General features: G+C 43.7%; 1 protein-coding gene across 7 annotated transcripts in view; it reads left to right on the forward strand.

Annotated features, from left to right (window-relative positions):
* The window catches only part of ARHGEF3 (Rho guanine nucleotide exchange factor 3), a 349,457-nt gene that overhangs the window by 262,386 nt on the left and 65,301 nt on the right, over positions 1–21,770 (forward strand). The window contains exon 1 of one of the 7 annotated variants that reach the window (XM_032153953.2): positions 9,229–9,475. The exons of 5 other annotated variants lie outside the window; for them this stretch is intronic. In XM_032153953.2, coding sequence (XP_032009844.1) covers positions 9,380–9,475 — 96 coding nt within the window. In that variant the 5' untranslated portion in view covers positions 9,229–9,379. Of the gene's footprint in view, positions 1–9,228; positions 9,476–21,770 lie in introns of those variants that run through there. One more of the 7 variants, XM_032755517.2, reaches the window with a different exon arrangement.

Below are 21,770 nucleotides of genomic sequence, written 5' to 3' on the forward strand. Positions count from 1 at the left end.
CTCTGGGAGTGTCCCTGACTCCTCAGAAGTCATTTTTCTATAAACGTATGGGTTTTCTAATTCAGGCCAGATGATATGAATACTGCCATATTTTGCCATTTTACACATTTTCCTCCACATGTTAACTTCTCTGGAATTACCGAGGGTCTTACAATTGATCATATAATTTAATTGACAATATTTTTCTTTTATTTTCTTTTTTTTGTTTTTGAGACTGAGTCTCTCTCTGTTACCCAGGCCAGAGTGCAGTGGTACAGTCTCAAGCTCACTGCCACCTCTGCTTCCTGGGTTTAAGCCTCCCGAGTAGCTGGGACTACAGATGTGTGCCACCATGCCAGCTACTTTGTCTATTTTTTGTAGCGACAGGGTTTCAGCATGTTGCCCAGGCTGGTCTCCAACTCCTGGGCTCAACTGATCTGCCCGCCTCAGCTTCCCAAAGTGCTGAGATTACAGGGGTAAGCCACCACACCCAGCCTATTTTAGAGAGTGCATAAAATAATAGCACATATTACAGTCTTAGGTTTGACAAAATACGGTACTTTGATTACTGAGTTTGTAGTTGATGGAGGAGAAAACATCTCTAATATCCAAAGCTGGAATTTATACATTTTAGCTTCTAATTTCTCTGAATAATGGTTACTATACAAAACCCACATAAAGAAATACCTTAGTTGTAGTCTGAGGGGAATAAATAACTAAATACATATATGGCCAGGCACGGTGGCTGACATCTGTAATCCCTTTGGGAGGTCGAGACAGGTGGATGACATGAGGCCAAGAGTTCGAGACCAGCCTGACCCACATGGTGAAACCGTCTTTCCTAAAAATACAAAAATTAGCCAGGCGTGGTGGTACACATCTGTTAATTCCAGCTACTCAGGAGTCTGAGGCAGGAGAATCGCTTGAACCTGGGAGGTGGAGGTTGCATTGAACCGAGATTGCACCACTGCACTCCAGCCTGGGTGACAGAGGAGACTCTGTCACAAAGGAAAAAAACAAAGTAAAGTAAAAAATATTTTAAAAAATAAATATAACATATGTATTGAATCTTTAACCCCCAAATATGAAATACTCTCAAACAAAGGCAAACTCTCCATAAAGTTCAAAGACACTCTAGTAGTACACAGAAAATATTTTATTACTTCTGTGGGCAGAACAAGCCTGCTGATAGTTATAAGTTCAAATTGGAGAAGGTCAGGTTTTTTACTGCAAAATCTTGAGTGAGACAGGTTTTTGTTTATACAAACCGTGCATCTAGAAACACCATATATCAAGAAAATAGTAAATTAAACCCCTTAGGGTTTTCGCTTAATCACTGAGTTTGCATTTCTGCCCCCCAAAACAAATATAGTGGCAAAGGTTGTCCTGGGAAAGAATAAGACTTGAAAAAAATTCCCTCTTCCCTGGTTTCTTCTTTATTATATTTCATTGAAATTTTAATTTTCACTGGTGTTTTAAAGTATATTTGTGTACCAGAAGCAGTTTAAGACAGTTTTCTGTCCCCTCACTCCCTTACTGCTATATTCCTCTTTATTCTTTTGTCTGTCTTGTGTTTTATGGAATTTGTTATTCAGCCAACGGTCAGGTTTGGGCATCAGGGAAGACTTGATTCATTGCCCTGTTCTGGGGTTTCTTGGCACTCAAGCATTTCTTCTTTGCCCCACCAAGCCTAAGCTGATATTTGATACTAATCAATGATCAAAGTCTGAAGTGAAAATACCTTGAGGTCACTACCCACAGATTCCCTTGGCTACAATGCCATATTTCAGTACCACTCTGTCTTTACCACAGCATTTCTCAATAGTGGCACTATTGGCATTTTGGACCTGCTACTTCTTTGTTATGGGAAGCTGTTCTGTGTATTATAAGTGTTAACAGCATCCCTGGCCTTTACCTATTAGATGCCAATGGCACCCTGGCCTTGTCCACTGACAATCAATCAAAAATACATCCAGACAGTGCCAAATATCTGCTGGGAGGTAAAATCACCATTGGTTGAGAAGCATTGCTCTTATGAACCAGAGGCTAGCAAATGTTTATGATGTTTCAGGGCAAAACACTTCAATATTATTATTTTTTTTGAGAAAACAAAAAATTTTGCTAATTTCATAGCTAATTTTTTATTTTTATTTTAATGAATTAATTATTTTGAGACAGGTTCTCACTCTGTTGCCTAGGCTGGAGTGCACTGGCATGATTATGGCTCACTGCAACCTCGACCTCCTGAGCTCAAGGGATCCTCCCACCTCAGCCTCCTAAGTAGCTGGGACCATAGGCACATGCTACTACGCCCAGCTACTTTTGGATATTTTTTTTTTGTAGAGATGGGGATCTCATTATGTTGTTCAGGCTGGTCTCGAACTCCTGTGCTCAAGCAATCCTCCTGCCTCGACATCCCAAAGTGCTGGGATTACAGGCGTGAGCCACTGTGACTGGCTAATTTATTATTACTTTTTTTTTTTTGCTTTATAGCTGATAATCCACAGGATTAGCTCAGTTGGGAGAAAGAGAGAGATTCTCTCCTTTAACCAGTTTTTCAGAAAATGAGACCTTAAGGAAAATGCAAGAATTAAGTCTTCCAGCTTTAGAATATCTGGGGATACTTTTTTTTGTGTTTTTTGAGACAGAGTCTAACTTTGTCACCCAGGCTAGAGTGCAGTGGCACGATCTCAGCTCACTGCAACCTCTGCCTCCCAGGTTCAAGTGATTCTCCTGCCTCAGCCTCCCGAGTACCTAGGACTATAGGCACCCGCCACCATGCCTGGCTAATTTTCGTATTTTTAGTAGAGACGGGGTTTCACCATGTTGGTCAGGCTGGTCTTGAACTCCTGACCTCAGGTGATCCGCCCGCCTTGGCCTCCCAAAGTGCTGGGATTACAGGCATGAGCCACTGTGCCCGGCCCAGAGATACATTTTTGTAAATCTAGACTGGAGTCAGTGGACAGCTCCTCAGGCAAAAGGAGAATAGTAATACTGGTATGAGTTTAGAGATGATCATTGCTTCATTTGTGCCATTTTTACCTGTCTAGCAGTACATCACAGTCCTGATCTGTCAGAATTCACTGCCAGAACTTCTTTAGATTCCCTCCCCATCAAAACTGAAATTAGAGAGAGGAGGGGGGGCTTGGTCATTAACTGGGAATGTCACCCAAATGGAAGGGGAGGGGAAAGGTGTTGCAACACTCATGTGCCCAACATATACCTTGCCAACATCCATGCCACTTTAGCAGGTAGAAGAGATGACTTCAGATGCCAGGGAAAGCAGATAGAGGTACACATATTGGAAGCCCAGGCTTGGGGGATCAGCTACTGTTCCTTGAGCTCCTTATTCAAATGTAAACACATAGGTTACAATTGAAAGGCCACATTTTAAAATTGGCCTTATTCTTTGAGCAAGTATGTATTAAACATCTGCCTGGCATAGAAGTTCAGGAATGGGTGGAGAAGAGGAAGGCAGAAATGTATCTAATTGAACACCTGACTGTAATAAACATTCATTAATTATTTGATAAATGAATGAATGGATGGATGAACAAGTCTTTAAAGAAAAAGGAACTCAGGCCTGGTGCAGTGGCTCACACCTGTAATCCCAGCACTTTGGGAGGCCAAGGCGGGCAGATCACTTGAGGTCAGGAGTTCGAGACCAGCCTGGCCAACATGGTGAAACCCCGTCTCTACTAAAAATACAAAAATTAGCCGGGCGTGGTGGTGTGTACCTGTAATCCCAGCTACTCAGGAGGCTGAGGCGGGAGAATTGCTTAAGCCCGGGAGGCGGAAGTTGCAGTGAGCAAGATCACACCACCGTACTCCATCCTGGGCAACAGAGCAAGACTGTGTCTCAAAAAAAAAAAAAAAAGGAACTCACTATTCCTCATGTTAAAATATAACTCTAATAGGACAAAGCATTGTCCTGTTGGCTGAGAAGGTTGTCACAGCCACGTTAGCTTCTGGTTTTATCCTCAGGCTAGGCCTCCTCTGCTCCCAATCATGGGACTAGGATTTAAGGAGTTGACAGATGGTCTCCAAGCCATGCCTGGTTGTCTGCAAGTCTAAGAGGAGCTAATAACCAGTGGTGGGCTTCTGTATTCAGGCCTACCATTCCACCAGCAACCCAAATGACCCCCGCTCAACACAGGCAAGACCACAGGCCTGTGCTTGGCACAGTTCCTGCAGATGCAGAAGAGCCCTCTTTATTTCAGTCTCCAGGCTTCTGGCTGGCAAGGAACACTGCCCGGCTGTGAAGCATTTTATAGGATTATAACGGGCTGTGCCGAAGGCGAGTTCTGAAAGACACTTTGTGCCGTTTCTTTGAGTGAAGCTGCCTGTTAGAGCAGTGTTGTTCCTAAGCCCATAAACACACACACAGGCAGAATGGGGAGCTCCGGGCTCCTGGGGCCACTTAGCTTGGCGGCATTGCAGGGCTGGACCAGCTTCCCTCAACTGTGACACTAACCTTAGGGATATGCTTGGAAGCCCTCCTGCAGGGCTGCCTGTTTTCTGACAGTCTTTGATCACAGACACCCCCAGATAACAGATTGCATAAAACCCAAATCTGTCAATGGTGGAGCAGTGCATTACCTATGGGGAAGGTGCTGAAGTCAGGGACCAAGGTGGAAATTGCATGAGGTCAAAAATACTCCTGAAATAGCTAATCCTGACCTTACCCTATATACTGATGGAAGTTAAAAAAAAATACTCCTGAAAATTCATTAAATGCCTCAAGGACCGTATACATGGTTTGTATGCACCCCAAATTGCTGGCTTGAGTTTATAGGCTTTGTTGTACCAAAAATATATGTATTTAAACACCAGAATCCTATTCTGGATGGTGAGACATTCATGCTCTAAGAAGCTTGGAAGAATCAGACCACCCAAGGGAATTCCAGATTCCCATCTTTCCTTTTGTAGCTTGTGCTTTTTTACAGCACTATTTAAATTGTTACAGGCCATTAGCAATCTCTCTGCCTCTGTCTGTCTCTCTTTGCCTAGCATGTATAGTGAAAAAGAGGTATGTTTGCCATATATATGTTGTATAGCCCTGTGTATTTATTGATTTGTATGGCTCCAGTATCTTTTAAGGAAAGCAAAGAAATGTTTTAAGAGAAGATGGATATAGCAGCCTTCTCATCAATCAATATGACTATTCATTGCTCTGCAGTAGTTGTGCTTCAACCTAAGTTGCACTTTAACATTTCTTCAGAGGCCAGGCACAGTGGCTCATGCCTGTAATCCTAGCACTTTGGGAGGCCGAGGTGGGCGGATCACTTGAGCTCAGGAATTCAAGACCAGCCTGAGCAACATGGTGAAACCCCATCTCTACAAAATATAAAAATTAGCTGGGCGTGGTGGTGTGTGCCTGTAGTCCCAGCTACTTGAAGGGCTGAGGTGGGAGGATTGCTTGAGACCAGGAGGTTTATGCTGCAGTGAGCCAAGATTGTGCCATTGCACTCCAGCCTGGGCAACAAAGTGAGACCCTGTCTCAAAAAAATTAAATAAACATATTTCTTAGGGTTTGTTTACTGTTACACTGGACTTATGGTAGGTCAGACTCCCTGCTCGGCCCTAAGGATACTGCAATGAGCAACCCAGTCCCAGGGCTATCAGACTTCGCCAGGGTGACTATTTTCTTCACCAAGTGCTATAAGTACATTTTCCAACTGGAGAACAAGGCCCAGCAAGCTCTTCTGGGAGTCAAAGCCAGTGGCTTTGATGGCCAGTGTCTTCTAGTTGAGATAGTGGACTGTGAGGACCAGAAGAACAGGCAGAGAAAGAGGAGTAAGAAGTGGCTCGGGTACTTGGGCACAGGTTCTTGGTGGCCAGACAAGCCCTGAGTGAGGCATGTCACTGCCTCTGGCCCTGCCTTTGGCTGCATAGTTAATCAGGGGCTACTTGGAGATGAGGTTACTCTCACACCACCACCAAGCTCGGCTAAGCTTTTGGAGCACTTGTGTGAGCTCCCCATCAGCACAGCTCAGGCTAAAAGGATAAAGTTGTGTTCAGGAATACAAATAGGAAAAATCAGTGGTTCTGAGGTGCTCTTTCCTGCTGCATACCTCTTCTGAGACAGTTTTCTTCCCATTGCTTCAGGTTGTCTATCGAGGGGAAAAAAACTCAGGTGCTCTCTTCAGTTTCAACTGGAACCCATTCAGGAGCCTCATTTACATGTGTGGTAATAACAGGCTGGCTACACAGGGCCCGATTCTTTCTGCCTCCAAAGGCAGTTTGTCTGCACCAGCTGGGTAGGAAAGTAAGTGGATTTAGTGTGAGGGTGTGGATTTGATACCCGGGATGAAGAGCTATGTATTATGAGGTGTCCTGCCTGAGAAGTAGGAACTGCTGGGTTCTGACCTCAGCTAGAAGCAAAGAACACACGAACAGGGACTGGATATCACCATTCCCACTATCCCCTGCATCCCCAGGAAGTTAAAAACAAAAGACAGTGTCTCCGTGGATCACCCCCTGATGTAGTCATGACTTTCCACATGAGGAGGAAAAAGATTCAACAGTACAGTCTACAAAATAACTTTTGAGAGATGATCATTTTAGGGCTGGGCATGGTGGCTCACACCTGTAATCCTAGCACTTTGGGTGGTCGAGGCAGGTGGACTGCTTGAGCTCAGGGGTTGGAGACCAGCCTGGGCAACATGGCGAAATGCTGTCTCTACAAAAATACAAAAATTAGCCGGGCACACTGGTCCGGGCCTGTAGTCCCAGCTACTTGGGAGGCTGAGGTGGAAAGATCACTTGAGCCCAGGAGGAGGAGGTTGCATTGAGCCAAGATCATGCCACTACACTCCAGCCTGGGCGACAAAGCAAGACCCTATCTCAAAAAAAAAAAAAAAGAGAGAGAGAAAATATGATAATTATAATATTTTTAAAAACTATAATTTCCCAAGTAGTGCCATGAATGAAGGTATTTTTCTTTTTTTCTCTTGAGACAGGGTCTCGCTCTGTCACCAGGCTAGAGTGCAGTGGTGCAATCATAGCTCACTGCAGCCTTGAACTCTTGGGCTCAGGAATCCTCCCACCTCAACCTCGGGATTAGCTGAGACTATAGGCATTCACTACCATAGCTGGCTAATTTTTAAATGTTTTGTAGAGGCAGGGTCTTGCTATGTTGCCTAGGCTGGTCTTGAACTGTTGGCCTCAAGTTACATTGCTGCCTTGGCCTTCCAAAGTGTTGGGATTACAGGTGTGAGCCACTCTACCTAGCCATCTTTTCTTTTTTCTTTTCTTTCTTTTCTCCTTCCTTCCTTCCTTCCTTCCTTCCTTCCTTCCTTCCTTCCTTCCTCTCTTTCTTTTTTTCTTTTCTTTTTTATTTTTTTTCAGGGTCTCTGTCACCCAGGCTGGAGTGCAGTGGTATGATCTTGGCTCACTGCAACTTCTGCCTCCCAGGCTCAAGTGATCCTCCCACCTCAGCCTCTGGAGTAGTTGGGATTACAGGTGTGCACCACCATCCCTGGCTAATTTTTTGTATTTTTTTGTAGACACAGGGTTTCACTGCTGCCCAGGCTGTATTTTTCTTATAAAAAATTTTAAAACATGGCTATAAGCTTAAGTCCCTTTTGTTCATTATCTTTAATTCTTTAAACCCATCAAAGCCACTGGCTTTGACTCCCAGAAGAGCTTGCTGGGCCTTGTTCTCCAGTTGGAAAATGTACTTATAGCATTTGGTGAAGAAAATAGTCACCCTGGCGAAGTCTGATAGCGCTGGGACTGGGTTGCTCATTGCAGTATCCTTAGGGCCGAAAAGAAAAAAGAAAAGATGGCTAGGTAGAGTGGCTCACACCTGTAATCCCAACACTTTGGAAGGCCAAGGCAGCAGTGTGACTTGAGGCCAACAGTTCAAGACCAGCCTAGGCAACATAGCAAGACCCTGCCTCTACAAAAAATTTAAAAATTAGCCAGCTATGGTGGTGCTTCCCTTCAGCCACAGGGGAACTGGTAAAAGCTTGCTGTGGATTCTTCTAGACAGTGTTCAATGCTATTTACCCACAAATATGTCTCTATAGAAAATATATGATATTCTTTGGTAAACTTGTAATTTTTTTTAACACAAATGGTATTGTATTGTGCTTAGTCTGCAATTATTTTTAAACTGAGTCTAATACATTGGAGATCTTTCCATGCCACACCCATAGACCCATCTCCTTTTTCACTGCTGCTAAATGGTATTACACAGTGAGGAAAGTTTATTTAAGCACTCCCTATTGATGGATATATTACCATTGTTTCCAGTTATTTTTTATTTTTTACTGCCCCAGACAGGGCTGCTGCAAACAACCTTATGATCAGTCGCCTTCTTGGGCATTTACAATGTCATTGTTTCTCAAAAAAGGATCCAGAAAGGTGTGGTGGTGCCGGGTCATCCATGCACAGCTTTATACTTGAAGGACACCCTGTCAGATTGCGCTCGAGTGTCAAGCAGCCTCTGAATATGCTAGTCAAATTTAAAAGTGGGTGCAAAGGGAAAGGTCTCGAGGGAATTTTCCGGGGGTGGTGGAAATGTTTTGTATACCGACTGTGGAGGTGGTTATACGGGTGTTTACATTTGTCAGAACTCAACAAACGGTACTCTTAAAATGGGTGCATTTTGCCATTTGTAGATTATACTCCAGTGACATTCATTAAAAAAAAAAAAAAAAAAAGCGTGCAGTGGCCTGGGAAGAGGGCAAGAGAGAACACCCCCCCTTTCTAATGTGGGCTTTTAAAACGCTCGCTTTCCCGCCAGGCTCCTTCCTGCCTCCGGGGTCACTACAGCCTCCTTTCTCCCCGTCGCCCTGGGAAGAGGGCAAGAGAGAACACCACCCCTTTCTAATGTGGGCTTTTAAAACGCTCGCTTTTCCCCCAGGCTCCTTCCTGCCTCCGGGTGTCACTACAGCCTCCTTTCTCCCCGTCGCCCGGTTTCGCCCCAGCCTCCTTTCTACCAGCACCCTCTTTCACCCGAAGAGTGCCAAAGAGCCCGAAAGGAGCTATCAGGGGGTCTGCCTACCCCGCAATCGCGGCCCACGCTCCGCGGGGGGCGCCCGGAGTCGAATGCCAGCTGGGAGAGAGCGGTCCCTCTCCACCTGCGGGACCGCCCCACGCCCCTGGCAGCCCCAGGAAGTGTCCGCGCGGCGGCACGTGGGCCCTCCCGGCAGCGTGGGGCGGTGCCGAGCCGGCGGCCCGCCCCCTCCCCACCCATCAAGGCGTGGCTGGCACGGTCCCGCCCACTCGTCTCCGGAGCCCAGTCGAGTCCCGCCCGGCTAGAAGCCGGCTGTTGGTCTCCGTGTCGCCGCCGCCGCCCGGCATCGTGGAGCTGGGGCCCCCTTTCGCCTGGGAGTTTTGTAGTCGCCTAGGGTCAGCGGTGACATCCCAAAGGGCAGGCCCGGCAGCCGCCATGGTGGCCAAGGATTACCCCTTCTACCTCACGGTCAAGAGGGCGAACTGCAGCCTGGAGCTACCCCCGGCCAGTGGTCCGGCCAAGGACGCTGAGGTAGGGCCGCGCCCTGCACCTGGACCTCTAGGGGTCATCTGCCTGTCTCGTCTCCCTCCATCTCCCACTCTCGGCGCCCGTCCGGTGTCACTGTCTCTGTTTCCATCTCTCACTCTCCGTGTGTGCCACTTTCTCTCTACATCTCTCACACGGTCTTCTTTGTGTCTCCCCGTCGCCATCTCTCACCCTGTCTCGTTTTCTCTCGCTCTTTCTCTGCGGACCAAGCACTAGCTGCCTCCTCTCTCCCTGTCCCTCTACCTGCCGGTCTGGGAGCAGCCGCCTCCTTGCCTTTGCAGGGCTCTCAGACTGTGCATCTTCTGTCTGGACCCTCAGAGGGACTTTCTCCTACTGTCAGCAAGCCCCAGTGTCAGGGAAGAGCTACCCTTTAAGCGAGTTTCTTTTTGCCTGGGTTGGGAGAGCAGAGGGAAGTTCCAGCCCTCTCACCTGTCAGACTTGGCCTTGCAGCCTTTTGGCAGCGAAGACAGGACACAGCACCTCTGCCTATCACCTGTGGCCAGTGAGGGTCATTCAGCCGGGGGGCTGGGGCTGAATGAGTAAATTGGAGTGTCTCCCACATGGATCTTGAAAATGAATTAAAGTCCTTAGGGCAATGGAAAGCTGCCTTGGAACGTTGGAAACATTTCTCTTTGTGGGAACTTTCCTGTGCCTTGCGGGCGATGTGAAGGAGTGCTCCCAGGTTATGTTTCGTCTGCCTTTTCCTCCTGCGTGTTATTTCTCTGGCACATAGCTCACTGGCCTTAAAGGTTGGGTTCAGCTGGAGGAGAAAGCATCCCTCTCTCTGAGGGTCTTAGGGAATACAGTCGCTTTCACTAGATTACAGCTTTGCTGTGGTCAAGCTGCGGTGGAACCCACAGGACCCAGCTGGTCATTGCCGCTCATGCGTGTATCTGGGAGCTTTCCACTCTCCCACACCTCACTCTGCAAACATCAAACATCACCACCACTGGGGAAAGGCTGAAGGCAGGTGTGCATCCGGCCTTGTCACAGCATTCTTGAGGTTCTACCCACTCGCCTTCCTTGGGTCTGCTCAGCTGTATGCACTTGGCTCACTGAATCATGTATATTCGGGAGCACACCATCGAAGATTCATTTCCTCTAGCAAGAGCTGCTCCAAGCTGACAGGACTGCAAACAGTCTCTGGTTGTATTCAGCTTTCTATACGCTGAGCACAAACTAACTTCTTCTCCCTCACTCAAACCCAACCCTACACTCCAGCTCAATCGAATATTATCAGAGTTTTTGTTGCCAGCAGCTGTGAAAGTGTGATGGCCCTAGTGGCATTTGGAGTCTTACTTAAGGTTTGATAGCTCAGCACCTGCATAGAATTCAGGTTGGTCAGGCCTGGAATGGATATAATATTTTTTCAGTGGGAACTTCCTAATTTAATGAACGTAGGAGCAGCGCAAGTGGTGCCCACTCAAACTCCTTTTGTAAGGAAGAAAGGCATAACCAATGTAATTAATAAATTGAAGTGGGCCAAAGAAAAGAATAGTGAGGATAGCTGAGGACTCTAACCAGTCCCTTCCTACTATCACTTAGTCCTGTGTTTTTGAGTAGTTTAGCTCTAAAGGCTTAGGTAAAACTTGCCTGCTTAATTTTATTTTATTCTTATACATAGAATATAGATACGTCTATATATCACAAATATGAAACTTATCACATGTCAAATATTAATTTTCTTCATTGGTAGCTGGATCTAGACTATAAAATATGACTTACTTTCCTTGTATGGGGATTTCTTGGTGTGAGAAATAAGGAAGGGGTTGGAATAGTTTTGGAAATAGTTGGTAAATATTTTTCAGATATCACCATTGGGGTTTTGTTTGTTTTTTAGTGTTTGATTTAAACACTAAATCAAGTATGCTTTATACACTTTGAGGCAGAGATATCTTTTAGCTTCATTGATGAGCATATCACTTCCTGATAATGGAAATTGGCAAAATTGGAAAAATAAACCTAAGCGAGTTTAGCGGGTAGTTTTCTGGTTTCGTTATCAGCGCAAAAGGCAGCCAACCCTTGCAGGCCTAGCTTCTCCATAAGCAGTTAACTAAAATATATTTTCCACCAGTAGGTGTCGTCAGTATTCGTAAATTAAAAAATAGCATTCACTAGTCAGCCTTTTGAAAAACATGATTATATAATTGTTTATAAACTAGGCATTGACTGTTAATTCCTCTGAAAGTATTTTTTTAAGAGTGATTGTTTTCTTTGTAGAAAGAATGTAGTTATAATAAAAAGAAAAATGGATCTATCCAGGGGCCTTTCTAGGAAAACAGGACTTGACCTTTAAAGGCCGTTGCAACAGAGCACCTGTGCCCTTTAAACATTTGATGGCCATGTGTAATGGGTGTTCCTTCCGAATTTGCCATGGGTAGGACAGTGCACACAGCATGGCACTGGCAAGTGCTTTCTAGCATTCACTCCTATCCTTGCAGCAAGTGTACTGGGGAAAGCCACTTAGGAAAAGGCTCCTGGGGAACAGGCAAGTGGCGTTGATGTGCATTTGATACCGTACACTGAGTAGAAAAAATGCAAAAATAAGCATTCTCTTAAAAGCAAATAAAATTTCTACTGAAGATTTAAGTGATTTGTAATTTTTTATTTGTGGTAGTTTCCAGTGAATGCAAAAAATGATATTTTAAAAATATATTTTCATTTTCTTTAAATGATCTATTTTAAGCTTTTGAAAATATTCTACAGGGATTATAATATTGCATGTCTGTTAGTATAATACTGCCTCTTAATCTGCTATTTCTTATGACATGGGGGTTTGAGTTGGGTGACAAATGTTTAATTTTAATATCCATAATCAGTGAGATCCTGCTGGCTGTAATCATTAATTGTGAAATCTAATGAGCTTAGTTCATGGCTCTAGACTTTCACAGAAAAATGTGATATGATGTGAGCATTAAGTTTATTTCTTCTGATCTTTTATGCAGCTTTGTTCAGTTTATCTGTTTTTGTATTTATTGGTCATCTACTTCCCATGCCAGGAGGGACTGGTCTACATAGCTGCCCTAAACACCTGACCAAATCACTAAAAGAAAATGTGTTACCTCTAATGAATTATCCTGATTGTAAGTTAAAAATCAATATTTCCCCGTAGTGAGGTTTGCTTTCTAAAAAGAAGGCTTAAAAAAAAACACAAAGTAAAGAAAAGGAAGCAAGCTCAGGTAAGGTGGACACATTGGCTAAGGAAGCTAGAGCCTTGTGAGAAGCTTTTAAGAGTTTTAGGTCCAATTCAGTTTTAATCAAAATACAAAGAGGTGTTTCTGTTATTTTTATAAGAATATATCTGACAACTTGGTGGACAACTTACTTTCGGTTTGAAAATTTACCATCTTAGATATTGGTCAGATTAGGCCTGATTTAGTTAATGGTATTTGTAGCCATTGCTTTTGACTCTCAGCAGTTTTAAAAATTTGTAGTGCCACAGACCATAGGCCTATCTCATGAATAGCTGAATACTGCCCTGGGTCTCCAAAGTATAGGTTCTGATTTTGACTTGGCCAGTAGCCTTGCATGACCCTGAGAATAATGACATGCACCTAGAAATGACAGAGCTCTCTGTTCCTTTTCTATGTCTACCATGTCTAGTGTCTCACTTGAGACCCCAAACGTGTTGTAAGGTTAACATAAAGCTTATACTGTTCTCTCCACTTTATGAATAAGGACACTGAGGGGAAGTGATTTGCAGAAAGCTGCAAAGAAAATCAGCAGCTAAGCCAAGATCCAATGCCAAATTTCCTGATGGATTCCGTCCAGTATTTAATATCAGCGTCCCTTGTAGCACCTAAGGGTGTTTACCTCTGTGGGATAAAAGGTGGGGTGGTAATACAAAACTTAACAGACATGCAAAATACTTTAAAATATTATCTTTTAAGTATAACCTTGAGCACCTTACATAACTGAGAAGGTATCCTTTAAGGCTCACTTCTAAAGGGCAAGGTGAACCCTATGCTCCTGCCACGATTTATGCCTCTATCAGTCAACATGTGCATTTTAAAATTGTATGCACCTCGGGCTGTACTTCTTGAATGCCAGCTGAAAAGCTAAAGGGTTACTGGTTTCTAGTAATCTATACATTTCTTGGAATCTGTATCATATTGTATTGAACTGATAGTATACCTGAACACACATGAAACTAGTCATAAGGAGTTATTGCAGTTAGCATCCTGTAATTTCTTCAGATGATTAAATAGACTCCAGGAATCATATGACCTCAGAGATCTTGCTGGGTGGGAAGCCACATGGAGCTACCCACAAAAAGGCCATCACTTGCTATAGGATCTGGTTATGGTCATTGAGCCATCATTCCGAGGTTGTTCAGTTGGAAAATTATTTTGGGAATCTTGGTCCTTAAGAATGCACATGAACTAGCAACAGAAGAGGAAGATGTGTTGACTTTACATGTGTACATTTAATGCTGTTCAAGGGCATTGACTAGAATAAGACTGCCTGAGTCTCAATGCTGTCTCCACCACCTGCTAGTGATGTGACCTTGGACAAGCTACTGTGCCTCTCCAAACCTGTTTCCTCAGTGGTAAAATGGAGATGATGAGAGCTCTAACTCCTAGGACAATAGTGAGGGTCAAATGAGATGTTTCATATACAGTGCTAACCATAGTGCCTAGCATGTAGTAAGTGCTCAAAAAATGTCATTATTATTAAGACCTTTACATCTCAAAAAAAAGATTCTTAAAGTGGTTTTAAGAAACTTGATGATCACCAGCCTAATTTCCTGAATGTTGTTTTACACACAGCAGTGCATTAGGGGCTTTACCGTAAGTCCTTTAATCATCACAGTAATCCTGTGAGGTTGGTATTAATGCCCCCTTTTGTAGAAGAAGAAACTGAGGCTCAGAACAGGATAGTGGCTTTCCCAGGATGGCTTTAATGCTGGGTCAAGGAGATGAGACTAAAATCCCAGTTGACCCTGAAGTCTGTACTTTTCCAACTACATCACATTGCCTCTAAGTGACTAAATCATTGGTCTTCTCACCACATAACACGTGAAGGATGAACCCACCTGCCCAAAAAGTTGCCTGATGCTCAAAGGCCCATTTTTTTCCTGAGTATCTGTGTAGGAAACCCCACCATTAGTCAATACTTCTGGCAGCCCACTTCATAGAATGGCTGCAACCCACGGGAGTGGGGTTTGCAAGCCCCCATTTGGGAGAGTTTTAGTAATTTTCATTTTGTGTTTCTCAAGACCAAGGAGCTGGTCTTTGGCAGAATTCTGCATGCTTAGCTCTGTGGAGGTGCCACCGTTAGTTCTGTTAGTCATTTTGCTTATCTATATTAACCACAAGCCTTCTGTGTAAACCAATCACTGGAAGGCCCAAATACCATCTGGATATTTGCAAATTGTGTCATTTTCTCGAGACACCCTGTGATTGCCCGTAAAAATCCTGGACATATGCCACTGTTTTCATAACTACTGAAAGAAAATAAATTACTGATCACATCCTAATTTTGCAAAGCCCTGTGTAAATGTAATTGTTATTGACGATGTGTGTATCTGGAAGGGCTACTTTGTGATGTATGTGTGCAGTTGCCTTCCATAATTTGTCAGCCTTGACAATGGGTAGAGGTCACACAAAATGAGGAAATTGCCGTGACTGCATTGCCATTTATTCTTATGTTGGCTCATGGACTGTCAGGAGTGAAAGCCAGTGGTTTCTGTTGCCTTCCTTTTTTTTTTTTTCTAATTAGTTGACACCAGTAACTAGTTTAGAAGAGGCTGTGTCACGCCCAGCATGGTGGCTCACGCCTGTAGTCCTAGCACTTGGAGGCTGAGGTGGGCAGATCATGAGGTCAGGAGTTCAAGACCAGCCTGACCGATGGTGAAACCCCGTCTCTACTAAAAATTCAAAAATTAGCCAGGCGTGGTGGCACACACCTGTAATCCCAGCTACTCAGGAGGGTGAGGCAGGAGAATCGCTTGAACCTGGGAGGCAGAGGTTGCAGTGAGCCGAGCGCCACTCCAGTATGACAACAGAGCAAGATTCCATCTTCAAAAAAAAAAAAAAAGAGAGAGACTGTGTCACAAGTTAATCAGGAAAGGTTTCCAAACCTTCTACTGGCTGGGAAAGGAGTGGGTTCTTTTTAAGTCTAGAAACCCTTGTGCCCGGACTTTCTGTTTGGACCATTGTGTCGTTTTCAGAGAAAGTAGCCCTGATTGTTAGTAAATTTCAGTTAATTGAAGCTGAATGAGAAACTTTAACGGTAAGTTCACTAGACCTTTTTCTTCTTTCTGGCTCTTAAGATGAGGAGGAAAGGGGTAGCAAAACAGGCTTTTTTTTTTTCTGAGGATTTATGAAACAAACAAATCCAGCCTCCAGGAAATGACCCAGGGTCATTGCATCAGAGAACTTCAGAGTGGGAAAGGCCTGTTGAGAACATGTAGCCCAATTCTTATCTGCTGCCAGATCCATTCAATCTCTGCTTAACACCTCCAGGGACAACATTTTAGATTGTATACAGTTGGCCCTCTGTATCCACTCGTTCCACATCCACGGATTCAACCAACCATTGATCAAAAATATTTGGATCCCAGGACCTTGGGAGGCAGAGGCAGCAGGATTGCTTGAGCCCAGGAGTTTGAGACCATTCTGGGCAACACAGCGAGACCCCATCTCTAAAAAAAAAAAAAAAAATCAAAGAATTCACCAAGCGTGGTAACACACACCTGTAGTCCCAGTTACTTGGGAGGCTGAAGTGGGAGAATTGCTCGAGCCAGGGAGTTTGAGGCTGCAATGAGCTGAGATTGTGCCACTGCAACCCTAGCCTGGGTGAAAGAGGGAGACCCTGTCTCAAAAAAAAAGAAGAAAAGAAAAGAAAATATTAGGGAATAAAACAATAAAAAATAACACTACAACAATTTAAATAACAAATAAAAAACAATACAGGATAACAACGATTATCACTTACATGTATTGGGTATTCTAAGTAATCTAGAAATGATTTAAAGTGTAAGAGGATGTGTGTAGGATACAGGCAAACAGTATGCCATTTTATATCATGGACTTGAGCATCCTTAGATTTTGGTATCTGAGAGGGCTCTGGAACCAATCACCCCTGGATACTGAAGGATGACTGTACTCCGTCTGTGTTCAGTATAGATGATGAGAAAATCCTTTCTTAGTTGTAACATTGCTTTTTTTTTTTTTTTTGAGACGGAGTCTCGCTCTTGTTGCCCAGGCTAGAGTGCAGTGGTGCGATCTCAGCTCATTGCAACCTCTGCCTCCCGAGTTCAAGCTATTCTCCTGTCTCAGCCTCCCGAGTAGCTGGGATTACAGGCACATGCCACCACGCCCTGCTAATTTTTGTATTTTTAGTAGAAACAGGGTTTCACTATGTTGGCCAGGCTGGTCTCAAACTCCTGACCTCAGATAATCCACCCCCTCGGCCTCCCAAAGTGATAGGATTACGGGCATGAGCCACCGTACCTGGCCCAGTAATGCTTTCTTAAGTGTTATCCCCCTAAGGATTTGAAAACTACTCTCTCTCCGCACCTCTCCCATTCCACGCACATGTGCATTCTCTCCTTTCTCTCCCCTCAGATGTTTTCCTTCTCCTGGCCTGGTACTCCTGGTTCCCTTAACTTTTCCAAATGTGACATACTGTCCTATCTCTTTCCTGTCCTTGCTTATTTCTTCTGGACATCTTTAGTGTGCCTGAAAAACTTGAGTATTAATAAGCGCAAAGATACTGTATGATACTATGTCAACAAACAGGATTTCTTTTAGGCTTAATATGCTTCTTTAGACAAGAGAAGTACACTAATATATTGAGAAAGATTTTTGAAATAAAAATGACAGACTAAAGATTAACATCTTTGTCATATAAATAATTTATACAGATATTTAAAAAATACCCTAAGATATTCATTGACAAATAAGCCAAAGATACTAGAAGGTAGTTCACACACAAGGAACAGTAAAGATTATTTAAAATGTTCACTGTAGTAGGAATTATAGAAATGAAAAAGGCAATAATAAGGTGCTACTTTATACCTAATTGATGTTGCAACTATTTTTAAGACATAATAAAACCAAGCTGGGCGTGGTGACTCACACCTGTAATCCCAGCACTTTGGGAAGCTGAGGCGGGCGGATCACGAGGTCAAGGAGATCAAGACCATCCTGGCTAACGTGGTGAAACCCTGTCTCTACTAAAAATACAAAAAATTAGACGGGCACGGTAGTGGGTGCCTGTAGCCCCAGCTACTCGGGAGGCTGAGGCAGGAGAATGGCGTGAACCCGGGAGGCGGAGCTTGCAGTGAGCCGAGATCGCGCCACTGCACTCCAGCCTGGGTGACAGAGCGATACTCCGTCTCAAAAAAAAAAAAAACAAAAATTATCTGGGCCTGGTGGCGGGAGCCTGTAATCCCAGCTACTTGGGAGGCTGAGGCAGGAGAATTGCTTGAACTCGGGAGGCGGAGGTTGCAGTGAGCTGAGATCACACTACCGCACTGCAGCCTGGGCAACAGCGTGCGACTCTGTCTCAAAAAAATAAAAATAAAAAAAATAAAACCCAATGCCGTGAATGTTGCAGGAAAATAATACACTTATTGGTGGGGCACAGTGTCTCATGCCTGTAATCGTAGCACTTTGGGAGGCTGAGGCAGGCAGATTGCTTGAGCCCAGGAGTTTGGGACCAGCCTGCGCAACATAGCAAGAACTTGTCTCTATTTAAAAAAAAAAATTAAAAAAAAGAAAATAACACACTTTCTGTGCATACTAAAAGACAAAAATTGTTCAGATCTTTGGACGTAGTATTCTAGCTCTTGTGGGGAAAAGGCTGTGTTTCCAAAGTTGTTCATAATGACATTATTTGCAATAATAGCTATGCCTTGTATTTGTGCATTTTACAGTTTCAAGGCACTTTAATGTGCTTTGGCTTACCCGAGTATATAATTGTCCTCATTTTAAAGATGAGATACCAAGGGTCAGAGAGGTCCAATGATTTGCCCAAGATCACACAGCTGGGAATGGCCTAGCTGGAGCTTGAAGTCTGATGGTTTGGTTCCAGTCTAGCATCCTTTCCTATTTAACTGGCCAGAAAAGCCAACAACCTCTCTGTCCTACAATAGAGCAATAGCTCCATGACCATGGCCTCTGGCACAGGGGTCAGTGACATCATTTGCAGCCATTACTCACTAGCAAACAGAAATACCCTAGTGTTCCTGAACAAATAAAGAGGAAAAAAAGTTGAGCATGATTATATACTCATTGTAACCAATTTAAACCTATATGTGTGCATATGGGATGTAGAGAAGAGGGGACAGGCATGTTGCAATCAGGACACCTTCCTCCTTTTTCATTGTACTCAATAAATCTAGAGCAATGCCACCCTTTGTTCAGATAGTAGTTATTTTCTTTTCTTTCTTTTCTTTTCTTTTTTCTTTTTTTTTTTTTAAGACAGAGTCTCACTCTTTTGCCCAGTCTGGAGTGCAGCAGCAAGATCTTGGCTCACTGCAATCTCCACCTCCTGAGCGATTCTCCTGCCTCAGCCTCCCAAGTAGCTGGGATTACAAGCGTGAGCCACCGCACCCAGCCAGCAGTCACTTATTTTCACATGCATTATCTCCTTTGAGCCTTGCATTAGCTGAGGGAGCTGGACAAGGCAAGGACTGTCCTTTTTCTTTTTTAAAAAAATTTTTTTAATTTTGCTATTTTGTTTGTTTTTGGGTTTTCTTTTTTTAGTTTTTCATTTTTTCTTCATTTTTCTTTTTTTCTGGAGCTGTCTTTTTTGTTTGTCAACTGAGGAAAAAGAGATTCAGAGAAATTAGGAGGCAGGGCCCAAATGTTGGTCCCTCCTTGCCCAGCCTTGACCTCTTGGCATACCACAATGTTGGCTTAAGCCAGTCATGGTTCTGGGTAGGTGATAAGCAGCACTGTCTCTCTGGGGGTGTTCTAAGTGAACCCCATTAAAGTTAGCCAGAAAACTGTGCAGAGTAATATCCAACTGCAAGGCCCTACTTTAAATTTGATGTGAGATCACTGTTAAAACGAAAAGCCCACAAGGAATGGATAGATACAAACTTCTGTACACATGGGTGATGTATTTTGTTTATTGGTTTGTGTTAGAGATAGGGTCTTGTTCTGTCGCGTAGGCTGGAGTGCAGTGGCACAATCATGGCTCACTGCAGCCTTAACCTCTCAGGCTCAAGTGATCCTCCCACCCACCTCAGCCTCCAGAGTAGCTACAGCTGTAGTCCTAGGACTATAGCTAGGACTATAGGCGTGTGCCACCATACCTGGCTAATTTTCTTTCAATTGTTTTATTTTTGTAGAGTCAGGGTCTCATTATGTTGCCCAGACTGTTCTCGAACTCCTGGGTTCAAGTAATCCTCCCGCCTCGGCCTCCCAAGGTGCTGGGATTACAGGCATAAGCCACCACTTCTGGCCATGACATATCTTAAAATGATGTATTTCTGAACTCTGCAGACCCAATGTTTGCAGCAGAGGTGATAAATCATAAGAAGAAATACAGCATTTCCTGAGGGCACTCTTTCTGTAGATACCATTAGCATTAGAAGTTGGCAACCTGACTGAATTAAATAAAGCTGACAGCCTGTGTCGGAACCCTGAAAAAAAAATGTGAAAAGGAAAAAAGAAAGGTAAATGTTTTGGACGTGCCATGGGCTGTCAGATTTGGAAATGTGGAGTCTTCCTAGAGGAATACGCTACAGAAAGAAAAAGGGAACAAGCTAGTGGCAGAAAGAGATGGAGTTGGGCCAGATGGCTGAGAGGGGCAAAATGGTAAGTCTTCCCTGTGGGTGCTTTCTGAACCCAAGGCCAGGGCAAGCTCCCATTTCAAGTGTGCTATCTTATGTTGGCATACTAACATTTCATAATCGCAAGTGACGCAGGCATGTCAAGAATGACCCCAGGCAAATACAGAGAAGATAACTAAAGGTCACTGGGAAAGACTATTTTTAATTTTTGACTTCACATGGGTTGGGGAGGGGTGGAAGTGGCTCATCAATATCGTGTTAGGTTTTGGCAGTCTTGGTTCATTTTCTCAGCCATCCTGGTGATTGTGTTGGGGACATCTGGGTGTGATCTTGCAGAAGGAGTCAGAAACCACTGGAAAGAAGGAAATAAGCTGTTAGAGGAGGGGAAACTGATGGTTTCTTGTGTGTAAGCCACAGATGCATGATGAACTGTCACCTCCACCTCCTTCCTCCTCAGATGTTTGATGGTGACATATCTGAGAGCTTTGAAGGACAGAGCATCAGAAAAGACACATTGCATTCTCTTATTAGTCTCTGAATGCTTTATGCCCAGTTTCCAAGGGCCTAGAAGAGTGAGCTTGATTCTGGCACCAACATCAAGGAACAGGAGCTTGCTTCGAAAGTCTCTTAAATGCAGCAGTTATTTCTAAGCTGGTTCTTATAAGAGCTTCCCAAGTAGCTGGGGACAGGGCAAAGGTAGGCTTAGCTTCTTGGTATTTCAGAGTCTGTTTCTGGAATGAGAGGACTGGATTAGTTCATTATTTCACAGAAGGTGGGTTTCATACCACTTGGGCAGCTCAAATCTTACAAAGACAAATCCCAAAATAATTTAATCACTTTCCCTTTTAAATTCTCTGATCCTTCTGATTATGTCAAGTTTCCACTTGGAATTAGTGTGTCTTTAACACCTCCCCATCACTTGATAATTTCCCTGTGTAACTAAGTGTAGGCCTCAGGGTTCATTTTTTAAAGTTAGTGTCTGTTTATGGCAGGTGATAGTGATTTTCCATTTAAGGCAGTGATAGAGTTTATTTTTACAATATGTTTTTAAGTAACAAATGACTAATTAAGGAAATAGTACATAATAGCTCAGGTGACATGTACATATGGCAAAAAATTATCATGGCAATACAGAGAGTTTGGAAACAGTGAACAAGGCATGTTCTGAGGGGTTTTCTAGGATTATAATTCTATAATAAGTTCCCAAGTTTGACACAGTCACTTGCAAAACTAAACTTGAAATTTGGACATTTAGCATAGGACCCAAATTTCAGATACTAAGTAGATAAAAATTGGCTTTAATGTGTTATAGGAAATGAATCTGTGCTACATGTTAGCCAACTTAAAAAATAAAACTAGATTTCTGTCCTCAGAACGTAAATCTTTTTCTTTTCAAAGCTTCAAAGAACATGCCAAAGTTCCAGCTAAAATGATTCAATCCATCCTGTTCCTTTTTCCCTTCACTCTGGTGGGAAGGACTGGGTGAGATTACACCTTAATTGGAGTCAGCCCTAGAATGTACTGGTTAAG

This window comes from Hylobates moloch, unplaced genomic scaffold, assembly GCF_009828535.3.
Source record: "Hylobates moloch isolate HMO894 unplaced genomic scaffold, HMol_V3 SCAFFOLD_5, whole genome shotgun sequence".
NCBI lineage: Eukaryota > Metazoa > Chordata > Mammalia > Primates > Hylobatidae > Hylobates > Hylobates moloch.